At 44.8% G+C, this 18,176-nt stretch overlaps 1 protein-coding gene across 1 annotated transcript in view; it reads left to right on the top strand.

Moving 5' to 3' along the window:
- Positions 1-18,176, top strand: part of CLCN4 (chloride voltage-gated channel 4) — an 86,169-nt gene that overhangs the window by 55,746 nt on the left and 12,247 nt on the right. The window contains exon 10 of the mRNA XM_033950642.1: positions 5,513-5,911. Within this exon, the coding sequence (XP_033806533.1) occupies positions 5,513-5,911 (399 nt within the window). The remainder of the gene's footprint in view (positions 1-5,512; positions 5,912-18,176) is intronic.

Genomic DNA, 18,176 nt, shown 5'->3' with positions numbered 1-18,176 from the left:
TTTATCTTCATTTGAAAATAATGTACTAATTGAATAAGCGGTTTACAATAAAATACAGGTACTTAGAACTTCCCTATCTGTCTCGAAGGCTCACAATCTAGCTAAAGTACCTGAGTAAACAATTATTAAAATAGAAAAGATATAACAAAATGCCAAGAATTGGGAGGGAAAGGTACAATGCAAATAATAATGAAAAAACAAAGATAAAAGAAATAAAAAGAATAAAATTAAAATATTCAATTAAGTTTAAGAGATTGGAGATTAAGCAAAATAAATTCCAATCTGGAATTATAATGCTGCATATCTCCAACCTACACAACACTGCATATTATCAATAACTTCTCCTTGTACTTATGCCTATTTGTGCAAGCAGAAAGCCTGCAAAAATAAGTTGTGCATCCTGGGATAGGGAGGGACCTTAAGCTCCTGAGCCAATCAGGGCCTTAGGCCCCTCCTAGTGCATCTCAGGATACACCGGGAAAGGGAAGGCCCACCATTTTGAAGAAGCGGGCCTGCCAACTGTAGGGAGTGGGCATCCCTTTCAAGGGACTGGGGAGTGGGAGCTGTCCAGGGGTGGGTGGGCAGGGCCTGTCAGGAGGATGGCGGACCCCGGTGACAGGAGGGAGTGGGCATCCCTCCTGTCAATCTTGTACAGGGTGTCGGGGGGGGGGGGGGGCGTGTTGGGGACTCTAGGCAGTGGCAGGCAAGGTTGGGTGTCGGCGGGAGGAGGGACTTTTCTGCCTCTCAATCATCTGAGTCAGCAGGATTTGGGGAGACCTGCAGCTCAGTTTCATCAGGGCAGGGAGATCAGCTTTGAAAGAAGGGAGGAGCTGTGCTTAGCAATTGCTCTTCTGAGCAAGTGCCAGGCACAATTCCTCCCTTTACCAGCGATTCTCCGCACAAATAGTGTGCATATAATTTGCATGCTATTATGCCGAAAATCATCTATAAAAGAAAAGTTGCTCCCACTATGGTCACTACATTGACTCACCAGATTTTACAAGTGAATTTTGAGGATCCTGCCCTGATTCTTTTTAGACTGCATCAGGAATCCTCAGAGTTCAAAAACAGCCAGTGGAAATGAACTTACTGCCGGGAGGGGCAGAGTTGTTCTGCTGAGTCAGTTTCTTTGTCCTTAGCTGCCTACCAGCTGTACTTGAGTTCCAAAACAAGCATCAATGTCTCTATTTCAGGTTTTCACTCCATGCAGCAATTTGACAATATATAGCTTGCAAGCTAAATAAAAGAACAAATGCAAATAATATTAAGAGAAAATGGTAGGATTATAGTACAATTGAGTTAAAAGGCACTTCATATTAATTTTAGTTTGAAGGAGAAAAGCTGAGTCAGCATTAGGTAATCTATACAGTCACCACAAAAATGTGAAGTTGGCTCTTCTGTGCATTAGACTAATTAGTGTGTCTGTAAATCTCATCTAACTGACATCATCGTGGAAATATGCTTACCTTAAAAAACACTGAAAAGGACAAGAGCCTTCTCATTCAGAACATCTACTGGTCATAGGCTTTCAGAACTGTCTTCAGACTGCCACCACATACCCCATTTCTTTCCCTAGCTGGTCACATGCTCTGTGCTGCCTCTCACATACAAATTGCTATACTGGAACAAACTGAAGGTCCATCAAGCCCAACATCCTGTTTCCAACACTGGCCAACCCAGGTCCCAAGTACCTACCTAGATCCCAAATAGTAAAACAGATTTTCTGCTGCTTATCCTAGGAATAAGCGGTGGATTTCCCCAAGCCATTTCAATAATGGCCTATAGACTTCTCTTAAAGGAAATTGCCAAATGAATTTTGGAGTTTGATTACATGTTGTGTGAAGAAATATTTCCTCAGGTCTGATTTAAATCTACTACATAGTAGCTTCATCGCATGCCCCCTAGTCCTAGTATTTTTGGAAAGAGTAAACAAGCAATTCATATCTACCTTTTCCACTCCACTCGGTATTTTATAAATGTCTATCATATCACCCCTAAGCTGTCTCTTCTCCAAGCTGAAGAGCCTTAGCCACTCGAGTCTTTCCTCATAGGCAAGTCATCCCATCTCTTTTATTTTTTTTTGTCACCCTTCTCTGTAGCTTTTCTAATTATGCTACATCTTTTTTGAGATATTGTAACCAGAACTGCACATGGTATTCAAGGTGCGGCCATACCACAGAGCAATACAAGGGCATTATAGCATTTTCATCTTTGTTTTCCATTCCTTCCCAATAATTTCTAACATTCTATTTGCTTTCTTAGCCGCTGCCGCACATTGAGTTTCTGTTTATGTAAATGATGGTAAACCTGTCTACTTTGTTCTGGGCACTACCTGCAACAGTGTCAGCACGTGATAAAGCAGGGTTGCCCACACTTTTTTGGCTTGCGAGCTACTTTTAAAATGACCAAGTCAAAATGATCTACCAACAATAAAATTTTAAAAAACAGAAAGCACACTGTATGCAGAGGAAATGTTAATTATCATTTGTATTTGGGGTTTTCATCAGAGGTCAAGGCAGATGACTTTAAAATATGCAATGTCACCTCAGTAACAACTATACAAATATAGACAATATACCCCTTCCCCTTTTAATAAACTGTGATAGTGGTTTTTTAGCCCAGGAAGCTGTGCTGTAATGCCCTGCGCTGCTCTCGATGCTCATAGGTTCCCTGCGCTAAAAACCGCTATTGCAGTTTAGTAAAAGGGGGCCATAGTGCAAAATGTAGACAGCAGATATAAATTCTCAAACGGACACATTTTGATCACTAAATTGAAAAAATAATTTTTTCCTACCTTTTTCTCTGATGATTTCATGAGTCTCTGGTTTGCACTTCCTTCTTCTGTAAAGCCAATATTTCTTTCTTTCTGCCTTTCTTTCTCTCTTCCCCTGCCCCCCCTTTTTCTTTCTACCTTTCTTTCTCTGTCCCCCTGGGCCCCCCCCTCTTTCTTTCTGCCTTTCTTTCTCTCTCCCCCATGCCCCCCCTTTCTTTCTGCCTTTCTTTTCTCTCTCCCCCTGCCCCCCCCAAAGCCATCATGCTGATTTTCTCCACTTCCCCTATTCTTTCCATACCCCCAAGCCACCAACGCAGTTTCTCCCTGCTGCTTCTCCAAGCCAGGCCTGGCTCATACAAGTGACGGGCCCACAGGACTTCACTTCCAACGTCAATTCTAACGTCGGGGAGGAAGTTCCAGGCCAGCCAGGCAGCAATTGGCTGGCCCAGAACTTCCTCTCCAATGTCAGAATTGACATCGGAGGTGAAGTTTTGTAAGTCTGGTGCTTGTACGCGCCAGGCCTGACTTGAGGAAGCAGCAGGGAGAAAAAGATTGCAAAGGCAACCGCATTGCCTTTGCGATCTACTGGTTGATCGTGATCGACCATATGGGCACCCCTGTGATAAAGTACACACTAAGGGGGAAGTTCTATAAATGGCACTGGAGAAAGTTGATGCTAAGCGCAATTCCATGAAGGGCACATACCCTTTATAGAATAGCACATAATTTCTAATTTGTGCACCTAACTTTAGGCACCTGCTAAAACCTGATGTAAATACGGGCATCGAAGTTAGGAGCACTGAGGCAGTATTCTATAGCTAAGTGTGTAACCTTTTTGGAATACTCCTGGCCATTGCATGACCACACCCCATTCTGCGTGTAGAGTTAGGTGCCATGTGTTATAGAATAGGTGCAGCCGGATGTGCATGCAAATTTTAATTAGTGCCAATTAACTTGAATAATTGGTTGTTAGCTCCCTATTAACATCATTACACTGGTTACCAGTAGAGGCCTGCTTAGTATTCAAGCTATGTACTTAGTCCATCAAATTTTAGATGGTGTAACCCCATGCATATGCAAAGTGTAGTTGATCTACCTGGTAGAAATCCTAGAGCTGGCTCGAGGGAGTACTTGATCCTCCATTATCCAAAATGTAGTAAATTAGTTTATAAAACTGCTCATTCAGCTTGGTTTGTGTTCCAAGCTACTAAATGGTAGAATTAATCGCCTAGGGAAATACGATGCCAGGTTAATTATTCTTCTTTTAGAAAAATGTTAAACCCTTTTTTATTTCTTAGATACTTGTTTTAAATCTGATTAGACAGCTTAGGTAGATAAGGTGCTTTAATCTATTTTATTACCTGAGCTTGGTTTTCATGGGATTCTTTATGGGTTTTTTTTGTTTTTTTTTTAAGATTGTAAACTACATTGAATTATTATAGACTAATGTGGGATATAAATGTCAATAAATGTAAATTATTGATAGTTAAGGGCTTGTTACTCAATTCATTTTCCCACACATGTTGGGCATGCAAACCTTGGTGTCATTTGTAAATTTCAGGGGTGATTCCCCGACCATAACTACCCAATTTTTGCCCCATAACAGCATGTGAATTAGTGTTAATTGCCATGTTCATGTGCTAACTTTTAGCACTTGTTAATTCTATTAGGCCCAATTGCCTGTTTCTAAATTTATGCTGGCTATTTCCCTTTAAGCCATGTTTATCCATATGACCAGTAATTCTGTTCTAGCTAGGTACTTGGGACCTGGGTTGGCCACTGTTGGAAACAGGATGCTGGGCTTGATGGACCTTCGGTCTGTCTCAGTATGGCAATTCTTATGTTCACCTGATATCTGGACAATTACCGTTGACGTTCCATTTTACACTGAATCTTGGCTTCCCTCGGGACCTTTAAAAAAAAAAAAAAAAAAAAATTGGCACTACACTGGTATGCTGCAGCCATTAGATATAGAGGTAAATTTGAATGATAGAGTACAGTAGCAAGTCTTCTATTTAGTTTGTCAGTTTACTCTAGCACATCATGATTCACACTTAGTTCCTCTGAATTGTCACTTACAAAGAATGATTCCAGCATAGTTATCTCCCCCAAAGCAAAGAATTAATTTCAATTTTCTACTATGGCCTTATAATCTCAAAGTACCCCTTTTACTTCCTGGTCATCTAGAGGGCAAAACTGGGTGCCTCCATTTAGATACCCTGAGGATACATAGTAGGATCCTATTCTATAAAATAACTTGGGTACTCAGTTTCTTTGTAACCCAGTATAGGCTTGCCCAATGTTTATGGGCCTACAGTTATACCAGTCATGGATCTGGAATACTTGTGGGACAGTTTGTCCAGGTTTTGGAAAGCCCCAGCCAGCTCCAGCTGCGTATAAAGGACATGGATGACATCACACACATCTGTGCATGCTTGAGGCCTTCAAAACGTGGCTGGAGCTGGTTACGGAAGAAGAGACAAAGCTCTATAGGGGCAGGGCTGGGGATGGAACTGGGCGTGGCTGGGAATGGGACGTGGCTGGGAATGGGGTATAGCTGGGAATGGGGCGGGGTCATGTGTCCTGGTTTTGTCTCTGAAAATATGGTAACCCTACTTCAGTGATAAACAGACTGCTAATATCTGTACAATTCCTAACAGCAGAAAACATAGGCTTATAATTTTTCAGTGCCTAAATGCAGCAAGTGAGACAGATCTCTCCTTATCTTCCTGTGTTCAGGTGGAGTGACCAGAATGACTGTCTCACTGGTTGTGATCATGTTTGAATTAACTGGAGGCTTGGAGTACATTGTACCACTAATGGCTGCTGCAGTGACCAGCAAATGGGTGGCTGATGCTTTCGGGAAAGAAGGAATCTATGAAGCACACATTCACCTAAATGGTTATCCCTTCCTGGATGTTAAAGATGAGTTTACACACAGAACCCTAGCTACAGATGTCATGAGACCAAGACGTGGGGAGTCCCCTCTTTCAGTCCTGACCCAGGATAACATGACAGTGGAGGACATAGAAACATTGATTAAAGAGACCGATTATAATGGCTTCCCTGTGGTGGTCTCCAAGGATTCAGAACGCCTTATTGGGTTTGCCCAGAGACGAGAACTCATTCTTGCAATAAGTAAGTGGATACTTTTTACTAGATACTTGTAAAGAAATCGAATAATTTTATAAAAGGCACCTAACTTGTGCAGCAAGTTTCACAAATTTTCAGAGGTAAAACATATCCAGTGACCCATAAGACTCATTCATTTGGGAGGTCGAGCCTTAGATATGTTTTACCTCTGAAAATTTATGAAACTTGCTGCACAAGTGAGGTAGCCTTTTATAAAATTAAAATTTGATATAATCGCCTATCAAAAGATTTTTAGGCGAAATGCAGAAATAAAAACTGTACATTGCTAAAACTGCATAGACATAATTCCAAACTAACCAGACATACTGGAACATGAAGGGGAGACGGGGGAGGAAATACATTTGTTATAGGATAGAAAAACATTCAAGGTAAAAGCATCTAGGGAGGGGTAGTTGAAATTAAAGAGAATTTTTTATTATTGGATATGGGCGTTTAGTAAAGCTGTGGTTATAATGAGAAAGCATCTTTGAACAGGTGGCTTTTCAGTTTCCCTTTGAAAAGGTTATTTTTCTTCCCTTAAGTCAGGAGGTAGAGCATTCCACAGCTGAGGAGCTGTGACAGAGAAGATTTCTAAGCGTCTTGTACCGATTATTTGTAAAGAAGGTAGGTTAATCTGTGGATCTAAGTGTGTATAAATTCTGGCTTTTTTGAACTAATTATTTTATGTATCAACAGAATTATCTTAGTCTGAGTCTATGGTTCCAACCATCTTTCACAGAGGCGCTAAAGTCTCTGTACCAAAACACTAGGGCATTCTCCCTTGGTCATGTGTGCAGCCCGGAACTGCACCCAATAGCGTTCAAGTGACTGTCCTAAATAATCTAACAGTCTATTTAATGTTTTGATAATCAGCAGCCTGCTCAGCATTCAGGGTCTGGTATGCCTCTAAGGCTCGACCTCCCAAACATGGAATGAGCCTTATGGGCCACTGGTCCATAGGCCAGTGTGAGGCTAATGCTACCTGCTCAAAATCCAAAAGAAAGTCCTGAATGTCATCTTCCTGGTTTAATTTATTTAATCTTATGGGCTCCACAAAAGGAGCACCTACCAGACTGCTTGCTGCTCCAGTGGTGCAGGCACTTGTGGCGACTGGAAGTCGAGCCAAGTTATTTTATCGCCTAAACTTGGGCTCCTAGCTGCTGTAACAATTCAGTATGACGAGACTGCTGTGCTTGGTGCTCTCCATAAGTTCGACTGTGCCTTTAGCGACTCCTGAACATCCAAGTTTCCAAGTTTATTTAAAATTTCCTATCCTATCCTAGGGGAGAACCTTCAGGGTGGCTTATAATCTAAAACATAGTCAAATAATTAGTGTAGAAAAATAATCTATACATAGAAACATATAAAAAAGCAGCAGAAAAGGGCTATAGCCCACCAAGTCTGCCCATTCCAAGTATCCCCTCCCCTGAATTTATCTCCCTTAAGATCCCACGTGAGTATCCCGTTTTCTCTTAAAATCCGTCACGCTGCTGGCCTTTATCACCTGGAGTGGAGTCTGTTCCAATGATCCACTACTCTTTCGGTGAAGAAGTACTTCCTGGAGTCGCCATGAAAACTTCCCTCCCCTAATCTTCAGCGGATGCCCTCTGGTGGTCGAGGGTCCCATGAGCCAGAAGATATCATCTTCTGACTCGATGCGTCCCATGATGTACTTATATGTTTTCAATCATATCTCCCCGTTCTCTTCTTTCCCTCAAGTGAGTACAGCCGCAATTTTTTAAATCTTTCTTCATACGTGAGATCCGTGAGCCCCAAGACCATCCTGGTGGCTGTTCGCTGAACTGACTCGATCCTCAGCACGTCCTTTCGGTAGTGTGGTCTCCAAAACTGAAACACAGTACTCCCAAGTGAGGCCTCACCATGGCTCTGTACAACGGCATCATAACTTCAGGTCTCCTGCTGACGAAAACCTCTGCGGATACACCCCATCATTTGTCTTGCCTGGAGGAAGCCTTCTCCACTTGATTGGCAACCTTCATGTCCTCACTAATTGATCACCCCTAGGTCGTGGTCCGCCGTGGTCCTAACCAAGGTTTCACCATTTAGTACATAAGTTTCTACGCGGGTTTCTCTTACCCAGGTGCATTATCCCTGCATTTTTTTAGCATTGAAGCCTAGCTGCCAAGTAGTTGACCATTGTTCCAGCAACAGTAGGTCGTGTGTCATATTATCAGGTAATAAGCTTTTGCCTACTATGTTGCAAAGTTTGGCGTCGTCGGCGAACAGTGATACCCTTCCTCTAAGTCCTTGCATCATATCTCTTATGAATAAGTTAAATAGAATCGGGCCCAGGACCGAGCCCTGCGGCACTCCACTGATCACGTCCGATGCTTCGGATGGGGTACCGTTCACCACCACCTTCTGAAGTCTACTGCTCAGCTAATCCCCAACCCATGTAGTTAGAGTGTCTCCTAATCCTATCGATTTCAGCTTGTTCAGTAATCTTCGATGAGGGACGCTATCAAATGCTTTACTGAAGTCCAAATATACCACGTCCAGTGACTCTCCGGCGTCCAGTTTTCTAGTAACCCAGTCAAAAAAGCTAATCAGATTAGATTGGTAGGATCTACCCTGGGTGAACCCGTGTTGGTGTGGATCACGCAGTTTTTCTTCGTCTAGGATTGTGTCAAGATTCTGTTTGATCAGTGTTTCCATGAGTTTACACACTATAGACATGAGACTCACTGGTCTGTAGTGTGCTATCTCTGTCCTGCAGCCCTTTTTGTGGAGTGGGATTACGTTGGCGGTTTTCCAGTCCAAGGGACTGTGCTTAGGGAAAGATTGAAAAGAACAGATAATGGTTCTGCCAGGACTTCCCTTAACTTCCTGAGCATTCTGGGGTGTAGGTTATCCAGTCCCATGGCTTTGTTTACTTTGAGTCTTGATATTTCGTCATAGATGCTACTGGGCGTAAATTCAAAATCTTGAAACGGGTCTTTCTGGTTATCTCCCGTCTGCAGCTGTGGACCAGCTCCCGGCGCTTCGCGAGTGAACACTGAACAGAAGTATTTGTTTAGTAGTTCTGCCTTCTCAGAATATGATTCCGCACAGTTACCGTCCGATTGCTTCAGGCGTACTATCCCATCTTTGTTTCTTTTCCTGTCACTAATATAGCTGAAGAAAGATTTATCCCCTTTCTTAATTTTCCGTGCTAGCTCTTCCTCCATTCGGAGTTTGGCTTCTCTGAGTGCTGTTTTGACAGCTTTAGATCTGTCTAGATAGTCCTCTTTCGCCCCCTCTCTGCCTAAATGTTTGTAGGTGATAAATGCGTCTTTTTTCTGTTTAACTAGGTCTGAAATTTCTTTACTGAACCATTGGGGTCTTTTGTTTCTCCTGCGTTTACTTACTGTCTTTATGTATCGGTCTGTTGCTTCGTGTAGGATGGACTTCAGAGATGACCACATATCCTCCACATTGTCAGATATTGCTTGTTTATGTAGCTCCTGATGGACAAAATCTCTCATGCGGTTGAAGTCTGTGCCTCTAAAGTTGAGAACCCTTGTTGCTGTGTTTGTCTTAGGGAAACCTTTCTTGAGGTTGAGCCATACCATATTATGGTCGCTGGAGGCCAGTGTGTCTCCTACTGAGACTTCCGTGACGCTATCTCCATTGGTGAGAACTAGGTCTAGTAACGCCTGGTCCCTGGTGGGCTCCAATACCAATTGCTTGAGACGTGCACCCTTTATGGAGGTTAATATTCTTTTGCTGCTACCCGTAGTCGCGGAGAGTGTGTTCCCAATCTGCATCTGGCATGTTGAAGTCTCCTAGCATTACTGTGTCCCCACGCAGTGTGATGTTTTCTATGTCCTTGATTAATTCCATGTCTTTGTCCTCCTGTTGCCTGGGAGGTCTATATATTACCCCAAGGTATAGGCATTTTTCATTCCCTCTGGCCAGGTTCACCCAGAGGGATTCCCCGGTATATCTAACATCTGTGATTCTGGTGGTTTTGATGCTTTCCTTAGTGTATAGCGTTTACTCCTCCTCCCAAATTTACCCTCTCGGTCGCAACGAAGTAGGTTGTACCCTGGTATAATACATAAGTAGGGGTTCGAGGAAAGAAATACAAAAAGATTTAGCAAAAAAAGAAATTAAACATTTAGGGATATTCTTCTGTTTTCCAAGATACCAATAGTGCTACCTCTTAGACCTGAGAATATGCATCAGAGAAAAGATAAGTCTTTAAGTTTTCCTTGAACCTATTATCAATTGAGGTTATTGTTTTGAGTGCTAGTGGTAACAAATTCCAATACTCTTTCATCTGGCACCTTTCCACCTCCAGACCAGCCATGAATTTAGACAGCTCCGCCTGGAAAGAAACAAACAAAAGAACAACCTAGTGTGGCTCTTTCACCACTATATCTGACTCTCAGGCTTACTCCGATTGAACCCCTTACTCTAGTTATCCACACAAGCCCCTCTTTCTAGGTACTTTTACCTCAGGATATTTTTATTCCTCTTGTTCCTCTCCTATGGAATGTCTATAGATTTTCACTCAACGATTTAAACTTTCCATCCCTTCTAGGAAAGAAATTAAAGGAGTCAAGAATTTCAGCCTTTCTCTGGATTTTAAATTTCCCCAATTATGAAATGAACTTCCTTTAATTTTGAGGTGTCCCAGCTCTTTCCAATCTTTTCATAAATCTTTAAAAACTTTTATATTTGCTAAACATTTTGAAAATTAATTCCCGCATATTTTAGCATATTTTTTAAACTTATTGTTAGCCGTGTCGAGCTTCCTCTGGTTGAAGACCTGGTATATAAAGTTAAGTTTTAGTTTAGTTTAGTTTATCTCTGCTTTGGGATCTTAGGGCCTCCCTAGCCATTCAATTGTCCTCGACCTCTGGGACTCCTCTGGTCTGGTCACATGATCATCCTCAGCTACTCTCTCCACACAGGGTTCACTGCTGCCTGCTCTATACTCCACCTGTGGGTCTTGAACCACGCCCTCTGAGTCCTCTAATCTTCTGGACTTCCTTTTCCTTTCTGTCTTTCTCAAAATTTGAAATCCAATCGGGACATTACTCACAGTTTGTTCAAAACAAACAGGAAAAATTGCTCTACATATAATCTGGCCTCGATGGGTTTCAGTCTCTCTTAAAGTGATTAAAAAAACCCCAAACTTCCTTGGATTCTCAAATACTGTTCAATTCAAATTGCTGCAAAACTCAGTTCAAAATCACCACTCTCAATCTCTCCAAAGACAAAAAGACACAAAGGTGAAGAAAAAAAATCCAGTTCAAAATCCAAAGAGGAAACCCCCCCAAAACCCTCCTGTTGGTGTAATTCCAAAACCAGCCTGTGGGTGGCGCTGTATCCCACTTCTGACACCATACACTTGTTGCCGAGCAGGGACCTTCCAGCAGGGCAAGGCCTTGCTCGGGCCATGATCCTTTTGTTTAGCAGCTTTGAAAATGCCAGTGTTTCAAAAGAGTGAGTTTTATTAAACACACAAAAACCAAAATGATGTATCTTTTCCTTTTCATCAAAAATAGCCAAGACACTGCCTCGCTTCATGATTTCACACAGTTCAATGCACCATTCTATATTTGCAGTTCATGGCAGGAATCATTGCATTTTCACAGTCCAAGGAACTTCAATTCAGAACTCCTGCTTATAATTGTGTCCTTTTAAAGTGACCCTCTGTCCCAGACCCTTTGGCTTGCTGGCTGGGCTAGGCAGCAGCTTCTGCCAGATATATTCCTACTCCAATCTGACAGCAGGACATTTCTATACACATAACTTCCTTTGTTTGTAACTATTTTCTGTATTTATGACACTCACAGCACTGACCCGAGCCCTAGCTAGAAACAGCCTGTACGGAAACATGCCTCCCAGTAAATAATCAGTTGACCCTGACTCCCCCCCCCCCCCCCCCGTGTTTTCTTGTGTCATTCACTTTTAGAAACAATAAAGACAGCTTTTAGGGCTTTCTCTTCCTAATACAATCAGGGTATATCCCCTGCTTACTGGAGAAATATTAAACACACTCACACAATTTCACTTTTCCCCTCAAGGATGACGTTAGCCTTTCCAACACTGCTTTCACACACACTTTTTCCTTTCAAACCTCAATTCAGGATCATCACTTTAAACATAAACTATAGTTTTTTTTTGTTTATTTCTCACCCGCCCTTATCCAGGGTGAATTACATATTAACATAAGAAGATGCCTCCGCTGAGGCAGACCAGAGGTCCATCTCGCCCAGCGGTCCGCTCCCGCGGCGGCCCATCAGGCTCATTGCCTGAGCAGTGGTCCCAGACTATCCATATAACCTACTGCTACTCCTATCTGTACCCCTCAATTCCTTTATCCTCTAGGAACCTATCCAAACCTTCTTTGAAGCCTTGTAACGTGCTTCAGCCTATCACAGCCTCCGGAAGCGCGTTCCATGTATCCACCACCCTCTGGGTGAAAAAGAACTTTCTGGCATTTGTTCTAAACCTGCCCCCTTTTAATTTCTCCGAGTGCCCCCTTGTACTTGTGGTTCCCCATAATCTAAAAAATCTGTCCCTGTCTACCTTTTCTATACCCTTCAGGATCTTGAAGGTTTCTATCATGTCTCCTCTAAGTTTCCGCTTTTCCAGGGAGAACAGCCCCAGCTTTTTCAGTCTGTCATTATATGAGAGGTTTTCCATACCCCTTATCAGTTTAGTTGCTCTTCTCTGGACTCCCTCAAGTACCGCCATGTCCTTCTTGAGGTATGGCGACCAGTACTGGACACAGTACTCCAGATGCGGTCGCACCATTGCACGATACAGTGGCAGGATGACCTCCTTCGTCCTGGTTGTGATACCCTTCTTAATGATACCCAACATTCTGTTTGCTTTTCTTGAGGCTGTGGCGCACTGTGCCAACGCCTTCAAAGATGTGTCTACCATCACTCCCAGGTCTCTTTCAAGGTTACTTACCACTAGCCGTGATCCCCCCATTTTGTAGCTGAACATCGGGTTCTTTTTCCCTACATGCATGACCTTGCATTTCCCTACGTTAAAGTTCATTTGCCATTTTTTGGTCCATTCTTCTAGCGTCGTTAGGTCCCTTTGCAGATCTTCGCAGACTTCCATGGTTTCAACCCTGTGGTAGAGTTTGGTGTCATCCGCAAATTTAACAACTTCGCAATTTGTTCCAGCCTCCAGGTCATTAATAAATATATTGAACAGGAGCGGTCCCAGCACCGACCCCTGCGGAACTCCGCTCGTGACCCAATGCCAGTCTGAGTAATGGCCCTTTACTCCAACCCTCTGTTTCCTGTCCGCCAGCCAGTTTTTGATCCATCAGTGGACCTCCCCTTGCACCCCGTGTTTCCACAGCTTTTTAAGCAGTCTTTCGTGCGGTACCTTGTCGAAGGCTTTTTGAAAGTCAAGGTAAATGATGTCAATGGATTCCCCTTTATCCACCTGGCTGTTTACCCCCTCAAAGAAGTACAATAAGTTTGTGAGGCATGACCTACCCTTGCAGAAGCCGTGCTGGCTCGACTTTAGCTGTCCATTGTTTTCTATGTGTTCACAGATACTGTCCTTAATCAGTGCTTCCATCATCTTTCCCGGGACCGAGGTCAAGATCACCGGCTTGTAGTTTCCCGGGTCCCCCCTTGAACCCTTCTTGAAGATGGGCGTGATATTTGCAATTTTCCAATCCTCCGGGATCTCTCCAGTTTTTAAGGATAGGTTACATATTTGGCGAAGTGGCTCTGCTATTTCGTTCCTTAGTTCCTTGAGTACCCTTGGGTGAATGCTGTCTGAACCTGGCGATTTGTCGCTCTTTAGTCTGTCTATCTGCCTGAGGACATCCTCTTGGCTTACCTCTAGTTGGACCAGCTTTTCATCCCGATCCCCATTTACGATGCCCTCCGGTTCCGGAATATTGGATGTGTCCTCCCTCGTGAAGACTGACGTGAAGAACTTATTTAACCTGTCAGCTATCTCTTTTTCCTCCTTTACCACTCCTTTTTTGTCTCCATCAACCAATGGCCCCACTTCTTCCCTTGCCGGTTGCTTCCCCTTCACATATCTGAAGAACAATTTGAAGTTTGTTGCTTCCCCCGCCAGTCTCTCCTCATATCCTCTTTTAGCTTTCCTAACCACACGGTGACACTCCCTTTGGTGTTCTTTGTGCTCCTTTTGGTTATCCTTTGTTTGGTCCTTTTTCCATTTTTTGAATGATGCTTTCTTGTCACTTATCGCCTTTTTCACTGCAGTTGTTATCCACGCTGGGTTTTTTATTCGGTTTTTTTTTTGCACCCCTTCCTGAATCTGGGGATGTACAGGTTCTGTGCCTCTTGCACCGTGTCCTTGAGTAGGGACTAGAGAGCTGCACGGGAACGGGGATGACGGGGATCCCGCGGGTTCCCCCTTTGGGTCGTGGGGACGCCCCCTAGGGTCGCGGGGATCCCGTGGGGACGCCCCCGAGGGTCGCGGGGTTCCTGCGGGGTTGGATCGCAGTGCACTCGAGCCGCGAGGGTAGTCTCCTCCTCCTTACCTGCCCTGTCGCAGCACACAGCCGAACGGAAGTCTTCCCGATGTCAGCGCTGACGTCGGAGGGAGGGCTTAAGCAAAGCCCTCCCTTCCTCCGACGTCAGCGCTGACATCAGGAAGACTTCCGGTCGGCTGTGTGCAGCTGGGCAGGTAGGAAGAAGGCAATGGCGTACGAAAGACGGGGAGGGGGCGGTCCGCCCCGGAGAATGTGCAAAGCCGGTCAGGTCCCCCAATCGACTGACAACAGGCCCGGCCGACAAATCTCCCTGCCCTGTAGCCGCGAATCTAAATTACCTCTTACAGCAGCTTCACTACTCTAGCTGCTGTAAGAAGGTACTTTAGATTCGCGGCTACAGGACAGGGAGATTTGTCCCGACCGGGCCTGTTCTGTTGTCGGTCGGGTGCGAAAGCGCCACAAAGGGAGGGAGGAAAGGTAGAGTGGAGAAGAAAAGACGCTTAAGGGGGGAGAAGGCCGTTGAAAGTACTGGGGAAGACAAAGGGGTGGAGAAGAACGCTGAAAGGACATGGGGTAAAAGGGAGGAGGGGGGGGAAGGATGCTGAAAGCACATGGGGAAGACAGAGGGGGGGAGAAGGACCCTGAAAGCACTGGGGAAGACAAAGGGGTAGAGAATGCCACTGAAAGTACATGGGGAAAACAGGGGTGGAGAAGGCCGCTGAAATGACATGGGGAAAACAGGGGGGGGGGAGAAGGCCGCTGAAAGCACATGGGGAAGACAGGGGGGGGGAGAAGGACACTGAAAGCACTGGGGAAGACAAAGGGGTGGAGAATGCCACTGAAAGGACATGGGGAAAACAGGGGTGGAGAAGGCCGCTGAAAGGACATGGGGAAAACAGGGGGGGGGAGAAGGCCGCTGAAAGGACATGGGGAAGACAGAGGGGGGGAGAAGGCCGCTGAAAGGACATGGGGAAGGCAGAGGGGGAGAAGGATGCTGCTTGACAGGACATGGGGAAGATGGTGGGAGAGAAGGACACTGAAAGGAAATGGGGAAGAGGGAATGGGGAGAAGATGCTGGCAGGGAAGAAGACAGAGGTGCCAGACTATGGGGGGAGCGGAGGGAAAAAGATGGGTGCCAGATCAATTTGGGAGGGGGGAGAAAGGGAGAGGCACAGTAACAGAGCAAATGGAAGACACAGAGAGAAGAGAGGCAGTGGAAGGAAGGAATTGAATGAGAACATGAAGAAAGCAGAAACCAGGCAACAAAGGGTAGGAAAAAAATTTTTTTTTTTTTTTTTGCTTAAGGATAAAGCAGTATATTAGTTGTGTTGATAAAAATTTATAAACATTAGAGGCTCTGGTAGAAACCCGTTTAAAAGTATGTATTCTTCCCAATTAATATTTCCAAATTAATAAAGTCTTTTTGCTTATTTTTAAATGGGTTTCTACCAGAGTCTTTAATTCAGTAGCATAATTAAATGAAATAACTATTTCTGTAGTTTATAGGGACGGGCGGGGATGTAGGGGATTCCTCGCGGGGACGTAGGGGATTCCTCGTGGGGACGGGCGGGGATGGAGGGGATTCCTCGTGGGGACGGGTGGGGAAGGAGGGATTCCTCGCGGGGACGGGTGGGAGTCCTCACGGGGACGGGTGGGGACGGGTGGGATTTCTGTCCCCGCACAACTCTCTAGTAGGGACGAGGCTTTTTCTACAGACTCCATCTTCCTTGCGTTGCCGTTGAGTTTCTTTACCACCATTTTCCTCAAGCCATCATAATTCCCTTTTTTGAAGTTGAGTGCTGTCGCTGTGGTTCTTTTCACCTTTGATGATCCAATTTCCAGCTTGCACTGGATCATGTTGTAATCGCTGTTTCCTAGGGGTCCTAGCACCGCCACCTCCTTTGCAGGTCCCCCTAGCCCGTTGAGTATTAGGTCAAGAGTGGCATCCCCCCTTGTTGGTTCCGTGACCAGCTGTTCCAAGAAACAGTCCCTCGTGGTTTCCAGGAATTTGGTCTCCCTCATGCAGTTTGAGTTGGACCAATACTCCAGTCTATCCCAGGGTAGTTGAAATCCCCCATCACCATCACACTTCCACTTTTGCATACCTGCCTCAGCTCAGCCTCCAGGTCCTGGTCGAGTGCTTCTGGTTGTCCAGGTGGGCGATAGTACAGACCCAATTTTATGTCTGCTCCAGTTCTTCCAGGTAACATTAACATACAAAATAAAAGATTTATATTTATTGTACAAAACACTATAATAAATTACACTATAATAAATTACATACTTACATATCAAATCAAATTACATATAACATACATGTCGCATCAACGACAAATTTCATTTAAGGCCAAAGCTGGCCAAACACACATACATCAAAATATAAAATTCTTTAAGTCATACAAGATGCTTCAATAACAGACATCAGTAATCCAAATAAAACAAACCAGACCATCGAACACCTCCGTGACCAGCACTCGAGTCATCACTCCTTCACCATCAACCAAAACCACCCCCCACATCCCCAAAAAAGCCCCCACCCCCGAGGCCACTGGTGCGCTTCTACATCCCCCCCCCCGTGAACCGGCATCACCCCCCCGCTCACAAACGCGCCCCCACGTGAAACGGCATCGCTCCTCCCTTGCGAACGCCCGCCTGCCCAAACTGAAGCCTTACCCCTATCTGGCTCCGGTACACAACACCAACTCACAAGAGGTGCCAGTGCCCGAAGATCCTGCCTCTTGCCGGACTGGGCCTTGAACATCTGTGCATGCTCAAGGCCTTCTGGCTCCCGCCTCTCTCTGAGATTCTCGGAGAGAACGAGAGCCAGAAGGCCTTGAGCATGCGCAGATGCTCAAGGCCCAGTCTGGCAAGAGGCTCGTCTTGCAAAACACTCGCAAACCGAGGTTTGACTGTATTTCATTTTACAGAGCAGATGTCTTTTCAACAGTTTCCTAAAGCTCTGAATATTTTGCTGCTGGCGAATATATCCTGGAAGATTGTTCCACTCCCAGGGGCTGATGCAGTGAAAGACATTGTTTCTGGAAGAGGAAAAACTTAACTTCCTTTATTTCCCTCATACATGCACTCCTACTACATAAAATACCCTTGCTCAGGGGTGAAGTCCATATCCCACTCTGTGTCACTGGGCGAGAGATTGTATTCTTCTGTTTCCATAAAATCAGCTTCCTCACTCTTAGGTTCCCCACCTGTGGGTGAAAGGGCTTCTCAGAACTTTCTTCTAGTTACCCTCAGAGGAATATTCTTCTTCCCAATAAGGCTTAACTTTGAGTGGCAAATACCTGTCTCCCTGGCAGCTCTCTGCCTCCACTTTCCTGCTAGGTGCTGGTAAAGAAGCCTTCCTTTGTGGGGAGTCCGTATGCCTGCTGAGAGAAACTGCAATGCCTGGAGTTCTGAGCCGGGGATGCTCCTCCTGTCTCTGCACAGCTGAAGGGCATTTATTTACCTGCAGGGGCTAGCTCTTTCCCTCTACGTGCCTGAGGCTTCCTGGAACAGCTAGTACCTCCCCTTTCACTGATCTGCTGTTTGTGTGGCTGCCCTGCTGCTGAAACAAATTCAACCCTTCCCCTAAATGTGGGAAAAGAATAATAGGGAAGAAAGTTAGTTTTTGGAGCCCTCCCCACCTTGATTCCAGGTTTCTGTGTCTTGAAGGGACACTTCATCTTTCTCAAGCTGCTTGAAAGTCTTGTTTTCCCCCTTAAGCATAGGCTTGCTTTCAGCCTGGTCTCTGAGCTGGATTTTTAGACATGGCTGGTGCCCGCCTGCCACAATATATACATTCTCATTTTTAAACTACCC

Source organism: Geotrypetes seraphini, chromosome 6 (genome assembly GCF_902459505.1).
Source record: "Geotrypetes seraphini chromosome 6, aGeoSer1.1, whole genome shotgun sequence".
Lineage (NCBI taxonomy): Eukaryota > Metazoa > Chordata > Amphibia > Gymnophiona > Dermophiidae > Geotrypetes > Geotrypetes seraphini.
Note: the sequence above shows the minus strand (reverse complement) of the source record. Positions and strands in the feature narration are given on the sequence as shown.